General features: G+C 43.8%; 1 protein-coding gene and 1 long non-coding RNA gene across 3 annotated transcripts in view; one reads left to right on the top strand and one right to left on the bottom strand.

Annotated features, from left to right (window-relative positions):
* The window catches only part of PIGG (phosphatidylinositol glycan anchor biosynthesis class G), an 85,704-nt gene extending 81,194 nt beyond the window's left edge, over positions 1-4,510 (bottom strand). The window contains 3 exon segments of the mRNA XM_039566674.1: positions 989-1,194; positions 4,350-4,455; positions 4,457-4,510. Of these exon segments, the coding sequence (XP_039422608.1) occupies positions 989-1,194; positions 4,350-4,455; positions 4,457-4,510 (366 nt within the window).
* A 594-nt stretch (positions 4,511-5,104) lies between these two features.
* LOC109144641 lies at positions 5,105-18,583 on the top strand. 2 transcript variants are annotated; one of them, XR_005603965.1, is made up of 3 exons: positions 5,105-5,357; positions 7,613-7,897; positions 16,546-18,583. It is a non-coding gene; the product is annotated as an uncharacterized LOC109144641 (long non-coding RNA). The 2 variants fall into 2 exon arrangements; XR_002045520.3 differs by having other exon boundaries at positions 5,105-5,193.
* The last annotated feature ends 356 nt before the right edge of the window (positions 18,584-18,939 follow it).

An 18,939-nucleotide genomic window follows, 5' to 3' on the forward strand; every position in this document is an offset into this window, starting at 1 on the left:
AGAAAAGAGACACATTAAACACGAAAATTCCAGTGCTCAGAAGACAGCAGCAATGTAAGTGGGAGGAAGCAATAAGCCAGATGGCAGACAAATTATATTTTTGGTAAGGAAACATAACAAAGTAAAAGAACACAAGCTCTCTTGCCACATAATCTCATCTGCCACAACACAGTGCTAGTTGATGTCAGAGCTAACTGCTTTACAAAAGATAAAAATAATACTGTCTTAATTAATTGACAGAAAAGAGACTTTCTATGACAGTTGAAATTTGCTTCATTTACAGGTCATTAAACCACCAAAAGACAGTTTAGGTCTAAGTAAACTGACTCAACATTAACAATGACAGTACCTTCAAGACAGTAAGTAAGAAACTTCTAGAAAAAGCAATGAGGTCCACCTATAAAGAGTTACCAGACTGTCTCCCCCTCACTCTCTCACTCACGTGCTAGTTGACCTACCAGTGATCCCTCCCTCAGCTTCTTCAGAGCAAAAGTGTTACTCAGATCTACCACTGACAAGCCTGGACAATCATGCATTTTGATGACACCACCACAACTCATCTTTTAGTTACCTGGAACTTGGCACAGTTTCCTTTTTAAGCTCTTCAAAAACATCCCTATGACAAAACCATTTTATACTAAACTGGATTTTCTCTCAGAAGTTACAAGAACACGGAGAAATACAATAAAAATATTCCTGGATAGAAGACAATTGGAAAACTCAACAACTAAGAGGCTACTGCCTTCCCATGATTACAAATAAAAAGGCTACGTCAATCATTTAAGCCTGCACTAGGGCCTTATCTGTCCTTAACCTCTTGGCCATTGCAAATCAGGACTCTATGACATGCACTACTACAGCAAAGAGAGATTCACCCATAGATTGCACTAACACCACAAACCTGCCCTTTATACCAACTTCAAGCATGTGAAACAACTCATATTTCAAAAGCTTCTCCAAAGAAACGACAGAAAAGAACCCCACTTACCTTAATTCGAGGCATAGTCACAGTGGGTGGCTTGGCTTCAGCAATGAAACTGTAGGAAGTCCCTTTTTCTACAACTTGCGTAGTATATGGCATGAACTGTTTCCCTTTGGATCCAAACACAAAGTCATCTCTCAAAGCATCTATCAGCACAATGACAACTTTTTTGAAAAGCGGTGGAGGAATCTTGGTCCAGTTAGAAACCATTCCTAAGCAACAAAAACAAGAGTATATAAAAGTCATCAACAAATTTTACCAAAGGCTAGACGGAAGTTAAAGGACAACTTCACCACATAAATAAGTGTTTTCAACTTCTTTATTAATTTTACACCCAGAAATGAGAAGCTGCAAACAGCAAACACAAGAAGTAATCTGAGGAAGATGAGTTCTTCAAGCCATCCAGCACAGGAATAACACAACAACTCCAATACCACCTCTAGAAGTAAAACAAAATGTGAACGGAGTATGTGATGTGAAATTGGGAAAACTAAGGAAAATCTTTGAAATGGAGAGTGTTCAAAGTAATAAGAAGGGATAGCTGCTACCTTCTCTCTTTTTAATTCAGTAAAGCTGAACTAATTGCATCTGACAGACAACTTTTGTTAGAAAAAAGAAACAGCATTCACTTGTGCTAATACCCAATTTTGCACATCACAACATAAACAATGCCTCTTTATCAAATCTCACCACAGGATAACAGGAAGATTACAAAGAAAGAGACAATTTCACTGAAACTTGTATGAAAAAGATTTGTGCACATTCACTCCCTTCAAGACAGAAGACTGTATGCCAGGCTAGTTCAGTGATGACAGCTGCAGGGCAAAAATACAAATCCAGAATTCCCTGGATAGAGTATATAGGTGTACAGAAAAACACGGCTGTGCATCAAGTAGGAGGCAATGTCATGCCTTCAAGCCAACCTCTTCCTTTTGCATGGACTTAATTCTGGCCACAGCAACTCTTCATCTGCAGCAAACTTGGTCCACTTACAGCAGCATTTTTGCCCCAGGCTTTACAGGTCTCATTTCTCTTTCAGGAAAAAATACAGAAGGGCAAAATGGAAGCAAAATGTATCCTACCCACAGACCTCTATCCAGACATCATTGTGTTGAAGCATGCATTATATAAAGTTAGGGTTTTACACATCTTTAGAGTAAACTGCCTAAGTGGTTGACAATTTGGAAATAATGGTGTGTCTAACAAAACAATCTCAGAAACGACCTCAGAAACCGTATTTTGGGGTACATAGATAAGCACAACAAACTGACATTCACAGACTAGTTACTGCTACTGATTTTCCAGATCAGGAAATGGGGGAGGAGGACACAGCAGGGAGAAGGAGGAAATCTCAACAACAAAATGCTAACTGCAAACAATCCTAATTAAACTGATAATTTTGTTTTTCCAGGACTTGAATTATCAACTTAGCAGGCATACTTTGGCTCTCCATGAAAAACAAGAAGGCACCACTGGATGTTCTGTTAGTTAAACCTTTCTCCTATCCACTTGCTTAGTGAAAAAAAGCTTGCTGGACACAAAAAATGTTCAGATCACAAACACATACACCCTACTCCTAACTTCCTCCTGCAGTGTAATTTATCAGAAAGTCAAAAGTATTAAGAAGTTCAAATGAATCTGGAGTCATTTACAAGCCCCGTGAAAATAATTACTATTAAGACAGCTAAAGCAACACATTGTCCAAGTCTTGCCATGCAGCATGCTTATCTACTTCTGCCAGGGTTACTTAGAAAAGTTACTTGAAATGAACCTAGACTTCTGTGAAGAAAACTGTAAGTTCTCTACCAAGAACTTATTACAACAATGTGCTGCAAGCATTCAGTATCACAACCTTCTCACAGCCAAGACAGGATGCACTCAATGGCAGTCAGGACTCACAAAGTAAAACATTCAGGAGTTACAGAAGAATTGGAGAAATATTATTTTCTGAATATGTCTAACATAGGTTGAAAGCCTTCTACATCATGGTTTAGTAGGCAATTCCCTGCCTTTAGACCTTATCATCCAGACATCACTCTGCAAGCAAATCGTAACCAAGAACTACAGAAAGTAAGTATTCTTCCACTGTCACTCCATTTTTGTCTACTACACCTAGGCTTGCTAGTGACATGCCTAAATTTAAACTGCTCATAGAGCCCTGTGGTGCACACTTACACTCTTCAACACAAACCAGTCCTTTCAAAATGAAATTGTCTGACATCTGCTTCCCACCTTAACCGTCTCCTTCTACATTAGTCTCCTGCTAATATCACATGTGAATGCAATACTTCACTCACAGCAGCCTATCAAATATCTGTGACAATCTTGGTAAACTCCAGCTAAAAATCAACCTGCCATTCAGCAGAAACCACTCAGTATGTTAACAGATTAGATTCTTTCAGTGCTCCTGCTTAAACAATACCAGCAAACCACACGCTAAAACCACACAACCTTCTGTTCTCTTCACTGTGTCTCACAATTTAAGTAAGCGTGTCCCCACACGCATCACATCACACACTTCAGAAGAATTAACAATAAATATCAAGCAGCTAAAGACCCAGTTTGGCAGTTACAGTCCTATTCCACAAAGTTAACCACAAGTAGGTGTCCCAAGCAAGAGCTTTCTACGAGCAAAATACTACCTGATCCAGCTGTCAAGTGAATCTGAAGTTTGACCCCACAACCTCCAAACACTGGTGGACAACACTCCCTCAAGTACACAGTCCTCTCCACATTACTTTAATACAATTTGTGAGTGGACATATAAGACAACTACATTATTAGCACATCCTCTACTGACTCCTTAAAAAGAGTCTTGAAATTTCTAGTTTCGCAAATTCATCTATGGAACACAGCAGGACCTGTAAAGACCGTGATTTCACGGAAACGGCGATACTGTGCATATTGCAACGTGCATTACTACCGCATTTGTCAGTAGTGAGGTGTTAAAAGTCTCCCTGAGGTGGCATTAAGACACTCAAACACCACCGAAATATCACGGAAACAATGAATCTCGGGCACAACACACCCAGCGAATTATCACAAGAAACGCGTGAGGCGTTTTAGCTGAGGCGGCATCACTCAATGCAAACAACTTGCCATTAAACAAAACCGGGTATCCCGGCTCAATCAGAGTCCGGGAAAGGGAAATAAAACGACAGGAAAGCGCACCCTTCAAAAAAGTGACAGCTGACACTTGAGGCTTTTTGCGACTGCGAGCAGATTCCCCTGGCTGTGATCCGTAACTACGTGAAAAGCAGTTAAGTTCTAAACTACTCCGGAAACTGGTCTGGAAACACGAGGGCGCTACAGAAAGGTGACCCGCGACGCCGAGCGACGGGGCGCGCCCGGCAGCTGCTCGCGTTACCTGCGCCGGGCGGGGCCGGCTCGGCGGGAGGGTCCGCGCGGGCCTCTCTGCGGGGCAGGGACCTGACGGGCACCGGGAAGAAGCCGCGGAGGAACAGCGCGACGCCCCAAAGCCTGCACAAGGAGGCAGGAGGAGGCGAACACCCCCGAGCGCAGCCGCATCCTGGCTCGGCCCCGGCGACAGCAGCACCCACCCGACCCGGCCGGCGCTACGCCGGCTCTGAGGGGCGGCACCTGAGGCGCCCCGCCCCTCCCGCCTCGCCCCGCCCCTGCACGCCGCTGGCCAACCAGCGGCCACTACGCGCTTCCGCCAAGCCTCGCTATTGGCCAGCGGCCAAGGCTGCCCCTCCGCGAGCGCGTAGCGGCAGCACCGAACCGGAAGTACAGCCCCGCCTCCCGGCTCTGCATCCCCGCTCCGCATCCCGCCTCCGGCTCCGCATCCCGCCTCCGGCCCCGCCTCCGGCTCCGCATCCCGCCTCCGGCCCCGCCTCCCGGACCCGCATCCCGCCTCCGGACCCGCCTCCGGACCCACCTCCCGTCTCCCCCGCATCCCACCTCCCGCCCCCGCCTCCGGCCCCGCCTCCCGGCCCGCATCCCGGACCCGCCTCCGGCCCCGCCTCCCGGCCCCGCATCCCGGACCCGCCTCCGGACCCGCCTCCGGACCCGCCTCCGGACCCACATCCCGCCTCCCGGCCCTGCCTCCGGACCCACCTCCCGCCTCTCCCGCCCCCCGCCTCCCGGCTCCGCGTCCCGCCCCTGCGTTTCGCCTCTCGGCCCCATCTCCCGGCCCCACCTCCCGCTTCCTGGACCCACGTAAGGGCTCCGCGTTCCACCGCGCATCTCAGGTCTGCATTCCAGCCCCTGCTTGCCACTCCCGCATCCCGGTTCCGCGTCCCACACCTGCAACCCAGCCCCGCATTCCAAGCCCTCATCCCACCCCGCGTCCCGACCCGCGTTCCCCGGCGGGAGGGAAAAGGAGGTTTGATGCAATGTTGCAGCAGAGTGCTTGGTAGGTGAGGGAGGAGTCCTGGACAGTGGCTGTTGCAGGTGTTTGACAAGCAGAATCTTTCCCCGCACAAGCACACACACTTATTAATAAAACTGAATAGTGATAGCTTTTAGTCCTTCAATTGGAATGGAAATAAACTGTAGCAGGCAGATCATGACAGAGGAATGAGGAGAAGTAAGTTTTAAAACTTAAATTTTCTGAGAAAGGAAACCAAAGACGCTCTGCAAAGTGAAGCAGAGTTTATACCATGTCGGGTGGAGTCGCGGGAGACAAGCACTCAAGGCATTGTGATCAGCAAGTCTCGTTTATTGTAATAATCTACACATACTTATAGTGCTACTAATTAGCTCATACATATTGCAAAAGCTGAGCTCCTTATTGGTGGGAGCTATTCCGTGAGATCTGCAAACACAGGGGTCTTACTTTCCTCTTCCATATGGTTTCTTTCTGCTTACTTATCTGGACTCACATCCTGTTATTTATACAACTTCTTGCTCAAGAATTCAGTGTCCTTGCCAAGTCTGCATCTTTACTAAGCCTGCTGTGTCATCATGACCTTTGCTTTTTAGCCATTCTTCAGAAAGACTCTCAACAATACCAGTCTCGTTGTATCACTGAAACAGGAAGATAGCCTGAAAATGTCATTCTCCCAAACAAAACTGCTCCTCATTTCTACCCAGGCAGTTTCTGTATGGCCCACCACTGTGCTGGAAAGATGTGGCACATATTTCTGCAGCATACATGAGTCTGTAGCTTTACTTGTGAGCGGCACATTTTCCCTGAGCCAACAGGCACAGCACCCTGCCGGCTGTGCTTACTGTAGCCGTTGCATTTTACTGCCATTTCCACTGGCCAGCCCGGTTAATTCTGGGCTTTTGCAACACCTGCCACAAGGCAAAGTTGCCGTGATGTGAGAAGCATGTGTGAGTGGGTTCAGGATAAAAGTTCTGTATTTGGCCTTTCCTAGAGTCTCCAAATACAGAGAAAAAAATCAAGGAGACGGGGTCCTGTGGATTCATGCTGTTTACATTTCAGCATCTCTGAGCACTATGCTACCTTTACCACCTACCTAAGTGGTTTTTCTGGCCACTCTTACCACTTTATGCTTCTACTCAGAATGCTGTTAACATTTTCATTTCTTAAGATGATCCAAAACAATTATGTTAAAAAGAAATTGCATTTTTGCAATTCACTTGTTTCTTTGCAGAAGCATGACTCTCAAGGCCCATGAAAGTTAGTATTCAGTAATTAACTTCAGCTGACTATGAGCAGTGTAATGAAATTCAGAAAAAACATGCAAGGAATGTTGCTTGAATCAGTAGGAAAGGGCAGAAGGAAACTTTGGGCCATTGTATTCAAACTTTAAAATGGCTTTAGGTAATGTGCCTTAAAGTTACAGTATTTGTATGTCCAAGAAAAGCTGTATTTGTTGCTTTTTAGAGGTGTTTTTCCTCTCCTATAAACCTTGAACTAGTGAGTGAGTCTCTCCAACCAGAAGCTAGGAAAGGTTGCCTAACAAATACAAATCACCCTAATGTAGGCAGTGTTTATGAATCACAAAACAGCATCTAAGAAATGTCTGTCTTCTTTTTATTTCAGGCATGAATTTTACTTTTCCTTTCAGAAAGTCAAAATTCCCCAAACTGCATCTTTATCCCATCATTCAAACCTTCAAATTCCCACATAAGATCAGAATTTCTGTGTTCAGGCAAAAGGATTTCTCCACAGACATAAAAACACTGTTTAGCGTGTGATTCACACTCCCTGGGTCCTATCACTGGGTATTTACTGAGTACCATCACCATTTGGCAAGTTCTTGCAGCAACATGCTTTGAAGTCCATTACTGTAGCACTTAACTGCAGGGGTCAAATGCAGGAAGAATCTTGAGCAAGATTCTTGTACAAGACTTTAAGTCTGACTGTCTATGAGTCTACAAGCATGTTACAACATAATATATTGACAATCACTGCTGTGCACTGCTGTGGCCGTTTTACAAGCTCTTGGGTATAACCTCCTCTTTTGTGCATAACACATTTATGCCCTGAGAGCTGGTCATTTTGTGAGCATTTAGAGGAAATGTTTGTGTGCTTCTCAGTTTGTAAGCGCACAAACAGTGTTGCATGCATCAATTTATGTCAAGGGGTGCTGGCCGACTTAAAGAGCTTTTGGAAGGTTAAAGGTTCATGTCAGAGTGTCAGGAAAGGTGCAATATAGTGCAATTAATGTGATTCAGAAGGCTTTTGTTTCATCGCAGCCAGCAAGCATTTTAGAGCACAGTACAACCCATCCCTGTGGGAGATGAATTTGCATCTTTCGCAACAAGAGAGCACGTTGCTACTGCTGCTGTTGTGAAGAGCCCCTCAAGCAACTTTCATCTCTGTGTGTTGAGGAAGAAGAAGGAATTTAAGGCTCTGTGCAAAGTCCTCTCTAGAGGCATTGTTCCAAATCTGAGAAATCAGCAGACCGAAAGCCATCCAAGCCTTGTCTTCTACAGGCATATGTACCACTGGTTCCACTAAACCAGTAGGAACATGTTTTGGTGAGTATCTTTGCAACCGACATTTAAAGCAGCCAGGTGATATTGTTAGTCTCTCTGGCATCCCTCAGGTCTTTTCTTTACTGAGGCAACTAGTAAAAAGCAGATACGGTAAAAATTTGGTGTGTCCCGTGAGGGAGGAGCAAACCCCCTTCAAACAGTCTCTGTGTCCTCTGCCAGCACTTAATGAAACACTGCCCATTGGTCAGCACTCAGCATGTCTGCTTCTTCAGCTCCTTTTCTCCTGATTCTTTCACTTCTTATGTTTCACAATTTGGCTAGAAAAACAGGCCCTATCTTCCCTTTTCGTCTAGTTTCAAACACAGACAATATGCAGCCAGTTTTCTCAGGTTTCTTTTCATCTTTCTCATTCTCTTTCTTAGCTTTATTTTGACTGATTCCTTTGCAGTTTTGCTCTCAGGCCTGATGTTCATAAGTTATGGGGATCTGCAGCTCACCACCTTGCTTTTTGAACTGCCTCGATTATTCTCCCTCTCTGGATCTAATTTAACAGGATTTCACATCTGAATATGTGTGTTTATTTGAAACCTGCACATCTCTTCTGACACTGACAATGTCAGATATGTGAACATCCCATGCCAATGGTTTAAACAAACATCTCTTTTCTGTAATCAGTGGAACCTCTTAAACTTGTCTCTAATGCATTTAATAATGTATTGGGGAACACGCAAGTGGAGCAGGAATATGGACAGTGACGAAATTGACATGTATAAGTAAAAGCAACCATTTTTACATACAGGGGGTGTGAGACAAAATTAATTCAAAATTGAGTGAAGCTGTAATAAAAAACAAGACTTCCCAAGGTGGTCCGATACTCCAAAAGCACTGTGATATAGTTAGAAAATCAGAAGGACACATAGTAATTTTTTCTCTCTTATCATTTCTCCATTCTTCAGTACATGGCAATTCGAATGTATGTCAGGTCTCTGCTGTATTTAAGCCACAGTAAAACATCAGAAAAGGTTATAAAAGACTCTCTGCTGAAGTGTGACTCTCCCTCCTCCATTCTGGTGCACTGCAAAGCCTCCAGAGATTTGTAGTTGCTGAGGCAAAAGACAAAGCAGAAGCACTGCATTGTAAACCCAGCTTCTGAAATCCAAGACTGAACAGGAATTTCTTCATATAGAAAAAAAACATGTTAAGAAATAATTCAGTAGCTTCATCCACATCAAATAATTGATTATCTATCTCTGTGCACACATGCACATGTGCACACATGCACAGAAGTCTACCTTCAGATTTAGCTATTTTGGAAACCATGCTTGCAGAGTTTATGGGATTTGAGATTGAGGCAACCAGGGATCACTGAAGACGATAACCCCTGATAACCCCTGAGCTGGTGAGCTGTAGGGAGCCAAAGCCTGGATTGTTTCTGTAGACTGCAAACTTGTTACTTGCTGCAGTATGAGATTACTTGCTTTTGAAGGGAAAGCAAAGCTGCAGAGCAAGAGCTAGTTGAAGAAAGAGGCTGCTTGTTAGTTTCGCCTAGGGCCTTGCACTCAAACCTTACATAGTTTAGTAGTGATATCTGCATCCCCCTTTCTCCTCGCAGGGTTGTACAGAGATGTAAATAGTCATTCCTGCTTAGGAAAGCCCTGGCTTTAGAGCTGCATTTGTGCGCTCACCCAGGCCAGTTCTCTCAGAGCTGCAGCCATAAATTGGGATCACTGAGCATGAACCCCATATGTGCTGCTGATTAGAGTAGATCATGGGATGCTGACCCAAGGTTAGTTTTTCATCCAGTCTAAATGGACTGGTTAAAACATGAATGAAAAAGAGTAAAAGCTCAAGGAAAATTTCCAAAACCACTTAAGTAGATGGACTTATTCTGGCAGTACAAGTCTCTGAAACTCCCCCCAAATGTCAGCAGGCTCCACAAGTTAGAATAATGCCAGTCATCTAGACTTCAGGGCAGGCATTGAGAGCCAAATCAGGGCTCAGCTGAAACAACATCTTTTCATTACACATGAAAACTAACCATAATCTCTCCTCCCTACAATTTTACCCACTTATCTTGCTGTTCCTTCCTTTGATCCCATTTTCTTTCCTAATCTGCTTCTTCTTCCTAAAGTAAAAGCTTTTGCAGTCATGCTTTATGTTTGACAGTCTCTCTCTTGCTCTTCCTGACAGCCTTAGCTATTTTTTAGAGAGGTGATGAACAGGGAACCCAGTGATACTAGGTTTTTCCATATTTAATGAGAACTGCAAACAGCAATCAGACTTTGTCCATGTCCCCACCAAGGAAACTGTCTATTGTGTAAGATGACTCCTTATCAGGTGCCAAAACACCCCATCCAGAAACATGTGCAAAACCCAAATGTTTGCATCTTGGTTACCAGGGAATCCAGCGACTCCAGCCTGCAACTGCAAGAGAAACTGGGCTGTCCCTTTTCCTGCTTAGCTACTGCTTCTCCATGACGTTAGTACATTGTACTCAGCATGCTGGTGATGACTTTAGCTCCCTCCAGTTCTCCTTGCTTGCCTGATCTGCCTAGTTCTATAGGGCTTTCTTTAGTCACATGGTCTTTGTCCTACTGAGAATTTCTCATGGTGCAGAAATCCTCTTTTCCTGCGTCCCTATGAGCAATAGTGATAAACAATTACAACGACGAAGTAGGAAATGTAGCTACATTCTTCCATGACATATGACTTTACTAAAATAACTAAATAACCTTCCTAAAATAACCTAGTAAAGCTTCTTTTTATCTTCATAGACTTCTTGCCTCACATCTCTCTGTTCTGTAAGCCCAAGCCTTCTTTTTAAAGTGATTCACCTGCAGGTATCAGATGTTCGGTAACACTGCCTTTATTTACTTTAGGCCTAGATATTTTTTACTAGCCAAACACTACATTGTGTTAAAAAATACCAATGCATAATGTAAGAGCTTCTTGATATAGAAACCAACTTCTTCTCTGACACCTCTTACTGCACTTGTTTCCAGGAGAGAGGTCTTTATGTGTTGCTTTTACTGCAGGGAATTGCCATGCTCTACCAAGTCAGCATCATAAGCCTACTCAGCTTAATGTTCAGATGCTCTTCAGCTGTCCAAGCAGCTAAGAAAGCAGAGAGTGAGGAAGGCTGGCAGGCGTTGAGAGTGCAGGCTGTTGGTGCGCTTGCTAACTGAAGTGTGTACTTCGTCAAATTTCACGCTGAATAGCCAAATCATCGCCAAGGGAGAAGCTGAAACTATACAAGGGGCCTTAATACTATGTGTTAGTGGCTGCAGAGAGCTCAGGGAAACAAGAACCTATCAGCTGGTAAATTATCCAAAGCAAAAGTGTTTGTGAGAGGGGAGGAAACAGCAATTTAGCTGTCTTTAGTCACCTAGGGTAATTAATCAGCATCATCAAGCCCCGGCATCAGTAAATTCTGAAAAAGGTTTTCAAGTGTTTATATTTTCAGGATAAATTTCTTCCAGTGCTGTGTACCTAGAATTTCTTGCTCTCATAGTTTTGTCATGGAGGAGCAGCCTGTCATGCAGATGTACCCATTTCCTTCCCTGGGGGAAAAGGTTGGCTGCCCCTTCATGAGCCAGAGTCATCCCACTTGGGCCCTCTCCCCTCCACACCCTGAATCAACTAGCTCTCCAAGAACATTGATTTTGGGGTTTTCCCAGCTTGCTTCTGCAATGGCAGAGTGCTGTGTTTTCCTTGAGGGGAAGCTGTCGTTGTTGCATGCCCTGTGAAGGAGCATAGGGGATCAGAGGGAACTTAACCTGCCTGAGTGGTAGCAGGGAGCCAAGCCTGGTGTAGTGTCACCCAATGGAAGTAGGATCCTGAGACAGACTATCTGCATTACCACATTTGAGTCACCTGTCCCTGTGTTCACATCTGACTCCTGCAGCCAAGAAAACAGAGCCAGGCAGAAAAATGAAACCATCTCGGTTTTTTAGAGTTTCATTTCTTTATATGGCTGGACCTCTTGCTTCCCCTGCCTCATAATTGATCCAATTATTATGTCTCATGGATTCCTAAGGTCTAATAAGATGTAAGTTTGCTTTAGTGCTTCTCTTGTCTGGACCACGGACTTCTTCCCTGACGCACAGTGCCAACTCACACACCCAGGCGAGGTATTCCTACCTTTTATTCTGGTTTGTGCAAAGGAGGCAGCAGGGTGGTAGCCCACAGAAGGCTGGCTCCCCAGTCATCAAAACTTTGCACCATTTGTAAATTCTAACAAAGGCACCAGCATTCATTGCTTACAGATTACAGGACTTTTTCATTAATTAGTACTCAACACCCTGTTTGCTCATTATGTCTCTTGCTCCTCGTGCTAATCAGTCTGCAGGCACAGTTCTTCCCTCCGTCTGGCCCTGGGGTCTGTTTGGAGGAGGTGATCCTTGAGTTGGTGGTCGAGATCTCCCACTGCTGGAATTACCTTTCTCCCAGTTACTGCTCAGTCCTGACCTTACTCCTGGTGGCTCTCATCCAGACAGCCCATTCATCTTGGGATTGTCTTCCCTTTTCCTTAAAACAAACATTAGCCAAGCATGTAATGTTCACAATGCAATTGCTTAATCATAACTGTCTAGCTACATCTACTGACTGACAGCAACAAAAAAATTTGTGAAGTTTGATTAAGATTTTGAGAGGTTCAAATCTTGAGGGACTCAATATCACTTCCAGCCTTTCATAGGTTCTGGCTACCTTATTCACCCACCCGTCTCCTCAAGTCATGCGACATTGCTGCCTTTCTGTATGTTTCTTTGTACTTGATAAGGGGAATAAAATGTTGAGATGGACTGACAGTGATATATAGAGACATTATAAGCCTGTAAATCCTATTTCAAGAGGAAATCAGTCAAGAACTCCTTACATCTGATTGCAGGCTCCTTATCTTATCTGCACTTGTAAACTGAAAAAGTTTCCTTGTCTGAGCTTTTTTTTTTTTTCATTTCCAAAACAGCTTCAGGCATATCCCTCAAATTAAACAAATATTAAGCAGGATTTCTTCCTCACTTAGGCTCTTCTCAGTGCCTGTTTTCTCAGGAGGTAGATGGAGAATGAGACTTGGGTCTCAGCAACACTGGAATTGGCTGAGCTTTTGGAAGATGTTCAAAGATCACCAGTGTTCCTGACAGTAGAAAAAGAAAAAAAAATGTACTGTTTTGTGTCCATTTTAATGAATTTTGAAAGCTTTCAATGAGCACCAGAATTACTATAACCAAGAATCAAAAACTGTCAAGAGGATGAGATTTCTATATAGCCCTTTGTAAGAAAGGTTTTCAATTCCTTGAATGCCTGTATTATTAGGACAGGTATCTGAGTATCCTCTTTTATTGGAGCCTTCCTTACCCACTCCATTTTAAACTGCGACGGACTCTACTGTGAGTTTAATTATGAACACAGGCTGAACACCAAAACTACACAGTGTAATAGGTACAACAGCAGGTCAAGATTTCTTTTAGTTGTTTTTTTCCCCCTCTGTTTTGTTTCTGGAGGATTTTTTTCATTTTATTTTACTTGTAACAGTGATTAAGATCAATCCCAAAAACTCTACAAGGATGAATGAACTGTGACAAATCACATCTGCTTTTTTCAAGCAAAATGGCACAGGGAAATAGATTAAGAGGGCACACCTTAGAGACTGAAACCATCATTTTCCTATCATCTTACATGCTGGCTTCCTTAAACCTGTCACACTCCATCTTGTTGTTATTTGGTCTTTTAGGCGGTTCCAAGAAGATGAATTGCCATTGCTGGGAAGCTATAAATTTCCACCTTCAGCATATTGGTGATCCCTTGTTCATATGCCAGAACTTCATGTCATCCAGCTTAGCTCCTCTCACTCTCACCAGGTTTTTCATCCCCCTACACTGGTAACTTTGTGGAGAACACTGTCACTGCACTTTGACCCCTTTTGGCTGTGCTGCACCCACCAAGATTATAGTTCGTCACACCGGGCCTCATTTCAGTATTGCAAGTGACCAGCGTTGCCCACAGTGTTTTGAAGAAGGCCTCAGTAGGTCCTGAGGGACCCTGAGAGTCTCTTTCCTCTCTGCTGGCTGTGGCCATGATATATCTGAAGATTTCTCCCAGCTGTGCCCCACCAGTACTCTGATCATTTTGTAACTGCCATGCTGTCATGTATTTTGTTCCTCCTACACGACCTCTGATGTATTTCCAGCTGATCTCAAAGATTCTAGCCACTGGTTCTCAAGACCATAATCTTATCACTTTAGGTTACTGAAACTCACGTTTGTATAATTGCTCTCATCTCCTTAAATAATCCAGTTCTAGTTCTTGTGCCAAAAATCACCAGTAAAGATGTAAATAAGTTACCATCCACAGGACAGCACAAATCAATCCTGTCTCTGAATGGGCTATTGCAGTCAGCACCTACCACCTTTGACTTCTCTTAATCAGCTGCTCCTCAGAATCCCAAGCTGAGTACCAATAAATCTGTCTCCTTCATTTTGTTGGGTTAACATGACTTTACTGAATAGACATGCTCTTTCTTTCTGAAGCTCATCATTTCCCTTACTAGATGAGGAACTTAATTCTTTCCACCTGAGAACAGGTTTCACTGCCACTATGCCTCCTTCCCTGCATATTTCTGTCCATTGTGTTGCCCTGTTTTTATCTAGTTCTGTGTCCCCTTCCTGAGTACTGAATGCAACAAGAAAAATTATACTTTGGCTTTTTCTCAAAAAAGTACCAATCTTACTAGTTATTAACAGTTTAGAAGTCCTTTATTAGCTTGAAAGTCTGGAGAAAAATGTATCAAAGTCACCTTGGTTTTCTTATAAGTAGCCGAAGTGTGACTTAACAATGGAAGCAGTCATAAAAAAAAGACATTAAAAAAAAGTAAAGAAACATAAACACCCTTGGCAGTGTAAGTATGGGAATCTGACGCTGCAAAGAAGGATGGCGGGTTGTGAGTATGATGCTTCAGCATCTACCACCTAGCCAAGTACAGCAGGGCCTTGCTGTCAGCTTCATGCTGCCTGCAATACTTGAAGAACATTCAAAGGCAAGAGAGAAGATCTATCATGGGAGAAAGGGACTCCAGGAGAGCAGAGAACTGTGGAACATTGGCATTCAAAAAGAATTAAGCCATTTCAATGGAGGAGACTCTAAGAACAAGAAGAAATAAATAATCCCATCATCAAGCCACAGCTCCTAGGAAGCAGTCCTTTCCTTCTGTATCAAGGGAATGTATAGTATTTCTTCAAAGACTACACTGCATATGAACTTAAAAAAAAAAAAAAGGCAGACAAGAAAAAATCACATTAAATGGCCAAACAGTGCCATCTGGGGACTACTCTCACAAGAATAGCATGGGTAAACGGCAGTAAAGTTAATGAAAGAGCTGCTTTTTTACTTGGAATGAGCAGAACTTTATTCCATGGGAAGTTTTGATTATTTGCACGGGGCCAGTCTTGGGGTCAGGCACTGAGTGGCACACAGTATTCTATTAAGAGTCAGGACTGCTCCAGGAAAGGAATGCCGACATCTCTAAATTCAAGAGCTGTAGCCAAGCAGCAGCTTTGTTATATGTTCCTGATACAAAGAATTTCTTAATTTGAAGCTTGTAGAAACGGGAAATGACATGAAAAATAAGGAAAGGACAATATGATGTAGCACTGGTGGAGAAATTATTTCAGAGCTTCTTGTTTCACTATGCTATGCAAAAGAATTTTATTTCACAAAGCCTCCAGGGCACAGTGATCCCCCATTTAAAGCAAATATTTTCAAATGAGTGCCTGAGACTTTGCTTAAGGACTGCGGTGAAATCAGGGAATCATATCATCAGAATGGTTTGGGTTGAAAGAGACAGGAGAGATCATCTAGCTCCAACCCCCCTGCCGTGGGATGCAGCGAGCACTACCATGTAGCTGTTTGTACAAGCAGTGGGAATATTCTGCTTTCCAGGATGGTGCAGATGATACAAATGGAAGCGGAGATATCTTGTAAGGACAGCTGTGTCGTTTTCAGAAGTGGCATGAGGCAAAGGAGGGTGCAAGAGCAAAGCACCTGGTAGTGCCTTCAGGCAGACAGGTTCAGTCTGGGCTCCTGCAGGAATGCGACTTTGATGGCTGCCTGGAAAATGCAGACTTTTCAGCAGAGTATAGAAAACTCAGAGAGGGACCAAATCTGCTGATTTGAGTGTTGTGCAAACAAAACCAAAGAGCAGCTGCTTTTAATCCCAAGCTGCATATACAAAAAGGGAAGTAGGAAAGTAGCAAAGGCAGTAAATTTTTGCATTTCTTTCAGAGCCTTAGATTTCTTTGAAGGATTATGAGTATTATGTTAAGACCTTCAGTTTAAGCTGGATCAAAGAGGAAAGAGGAACCAGAGAATGTGGTCTTCAGTAAGAAGCTATGGAAATAATGTAGACTCTTTTTTTATTTTTACCCTCAGACTGTCTACAAACCAGGCTACTTCTTGTAAAACCAAAGTAACAAAACTGGGCTGCATCAGAAGTCTGTGCAATGTTTGGCTACCCATCCGTGTTATTTTAACATTTTCAAGATTTCAAAATGTTCAATACTTGTGTATTCTCTTCTGTTACATTTATAGTATTTAAATCACATGCTATTTATTCTATTTATTATTTATAATGCATTCATTTCTATTCACCTGCTGCAATACACAGTTGGTTTTTAATACATAATTTCTAATTTCAGTTTCATTGCAAAGTCTGCTTTCTCTTGAGCTAACCCCTGGAATTGAGTTCTTAGCCAGAGACCACCACCTGGGAAATCTGCTAAAACAACAGCACATGCTCTGCATCCTCATGAAACTGCCTGACATTTAGGGTCACCACCATGTTGATGTTAAGCCTGCTGAGACTGCAGTGAGGACAGTAGGCACCAACTTCTCTCCCTCTTACCTATGCAAGGGAAGCATAACAAGTCATCCAACCACTACGGTGGAGTGACCCCCACTTTTCCACCTTCCTACTCAGTCTGAACAAATGTAAGTGATGTTTTCACCATCTCTGTGTTGTGGCTACACTCACCGTGGTGCATGAAGATACCATGAACCTTACTGGGGACACATTTTTGTCAGAACAGGCACTGGACAACCTGCTCGAGATGAATAGAAATCAAGGCATAGTAAATGAATTCCCTCCAGCTTGCAGCAGTTTCCAGGCACGGTAGGCAGTTCCATGGCACACATGTCATACCAGCACTCAGTAACTCCCTTCAGCCTCAGCCAGAGGCCCCGTAGGTCCTTGGGGAAGTTCCTCTCAGCATCCTCTCTAAGGCACAGCTGTGGGTATGTTCACAGGGGCTCTTATGCTTGAGCTCTCTTGCACTCTCCACTGCTCCTCCTTCTTGCACCAGCTCCCTGGACAGTTTGACACCCCTCCCCTGCAGCACATTGATGCTACATCCTCTGTTTTCTCAAAAGAGTGTTGTTTAAAAAGTGTGTTACCACGGGCAAAACAGATGCTGTACACCAGCTGGCAAAAGGTGCTTTTTGCTGGTAGAGCTTCTTTGCTTGCTGGAGTTGCAAAGTCCACGCAGTGCAGGTATACCAGGGGAACTACACTAACAAGAAAGTTTTAGGCTGCCCCAAAAATAAATCATCCTCTGTTTTATTCAGTTCTTCAGGTACAAAAGAAATACATGTTCAGCTCCTTTAGGAATTAAACTATTGACCTTTCTGAATGCCAAAAAGCATAGAAGTAGGGCAGAGAGAGAATGATTATCATATTGTTGAAACAGAAGAACTCCCAAATCTAATAAATGTTAGACCTGACACTAACTGGGAAAAAGGAGGAAGACAGGATGCTGTTGTTAGAGCAGGATCTGTTGGGGATTGGTTGCACAGATAATCCAGGGTGGCAGAGGTTTCTCTGATGTTTTTGAGGGCATTTGACTTGTTTCAGGTGGCATACAGAAATAAGTCACATCTTTACAACAGTTGTTTGCAAAATGCAGGAAGCAGAATTGACCCAAATCAGGGGGGGTTTCTCCTCGGGGGGACCCTCAGAAATGTGTTTCTGGTAGAGGTGCTCAGGCATGTTTTCTCCTGGACACTGAAGTCCCCACAATGGTGGGACAGTGGGAGGGGTTCACATATGCTGCCGCCAGAGGACTTTGTCTCAGGGAGATGTCTCAGCTCCAGGCCAGACATTGCAGAGCCTCTCACTTACCCTGGCCCCTGCAAAGCCCCTTGAGAGCACATGCAGACCCCCTCATAGTTCACACCAGGTACACAGGCACCCCATGACAGCACACAGGCCGGTCGCTTCTTTCCCAGCCCACTGTGCAGGAGGCGTGCACTGGGCATGACTTGAGGACACCACTTCTGCTAACTGCTTGGCAGCCTTTGATCATCCATTTAAAGCCGATTTCCTTCCCAAGGGCTTTGGAGACAAGAGGGCTCAGTCCATACCTGGGGTTCAGGTGGTACAAGAACATGCCTTTTAATCGTGCGGGTGCCCTCACTGAAGAGGATTCACCAACACTTTGGGAGCAGTAAACAGCCCCAGCTGCAGTGTTCTGCAGAGCCCAGGACAGACTGGAGTGCAGCTGTGTGTGGAGATGAGGACCCATGACATTTTCATTTTGATAGTGTCCCATGTACTGTACGTGTTCTCCAGGACTGAACCACAGCCAAGAGCTAGTCATCATTTATTGATCAGTGGCTTGTGTTTGCTCAACACTGTATTGCCGGTAACCAGGTAACATTAATAAAAGTGACTTGACCTTGTGTTTTGGTTTGGTTTGGGTTTTTTAAAGTTTCTTTTTGCCTTTACTGACCCCTGTCCCATGTGAGAAGGCATGTCCTAAACTGGCAGTGACAGCAACAAAGATTTTCACTGGAAGATGTTATAATACTACAATTCACTATGAACTAAAATGATTTTAGAAATTAAGAACTGCTGAAGAATTTCTGTGTCCGCATCCAAAAATAACTCCCAAAACCTGTATTTATACCCCGTGAGGCAAGCCAATTCCTCTACCACCAGTGGTGGGATGCACATATATTTGGAAGAAACTAGAGTGACCAAATACATTATTGCCTGTTTCTGTGCTTCCAGGAAGCAGAGTGCAGTGTTTTCAGCA

Source organism: Corvus cornix, chromosome Z (assembly GCF_000738735.6).
Source record: "Corvus cornix cornix isolate S_Up_H32 chromosome Z, ASM73873v5, whole genome shotgun sequence".
NCBI classification, from domain to species: domain Eukaryota; kingdom Metazoa; phylum Chordata; class Aves; order Passeriformes; family Corvidae; genus Corvus; species Corvus cornix.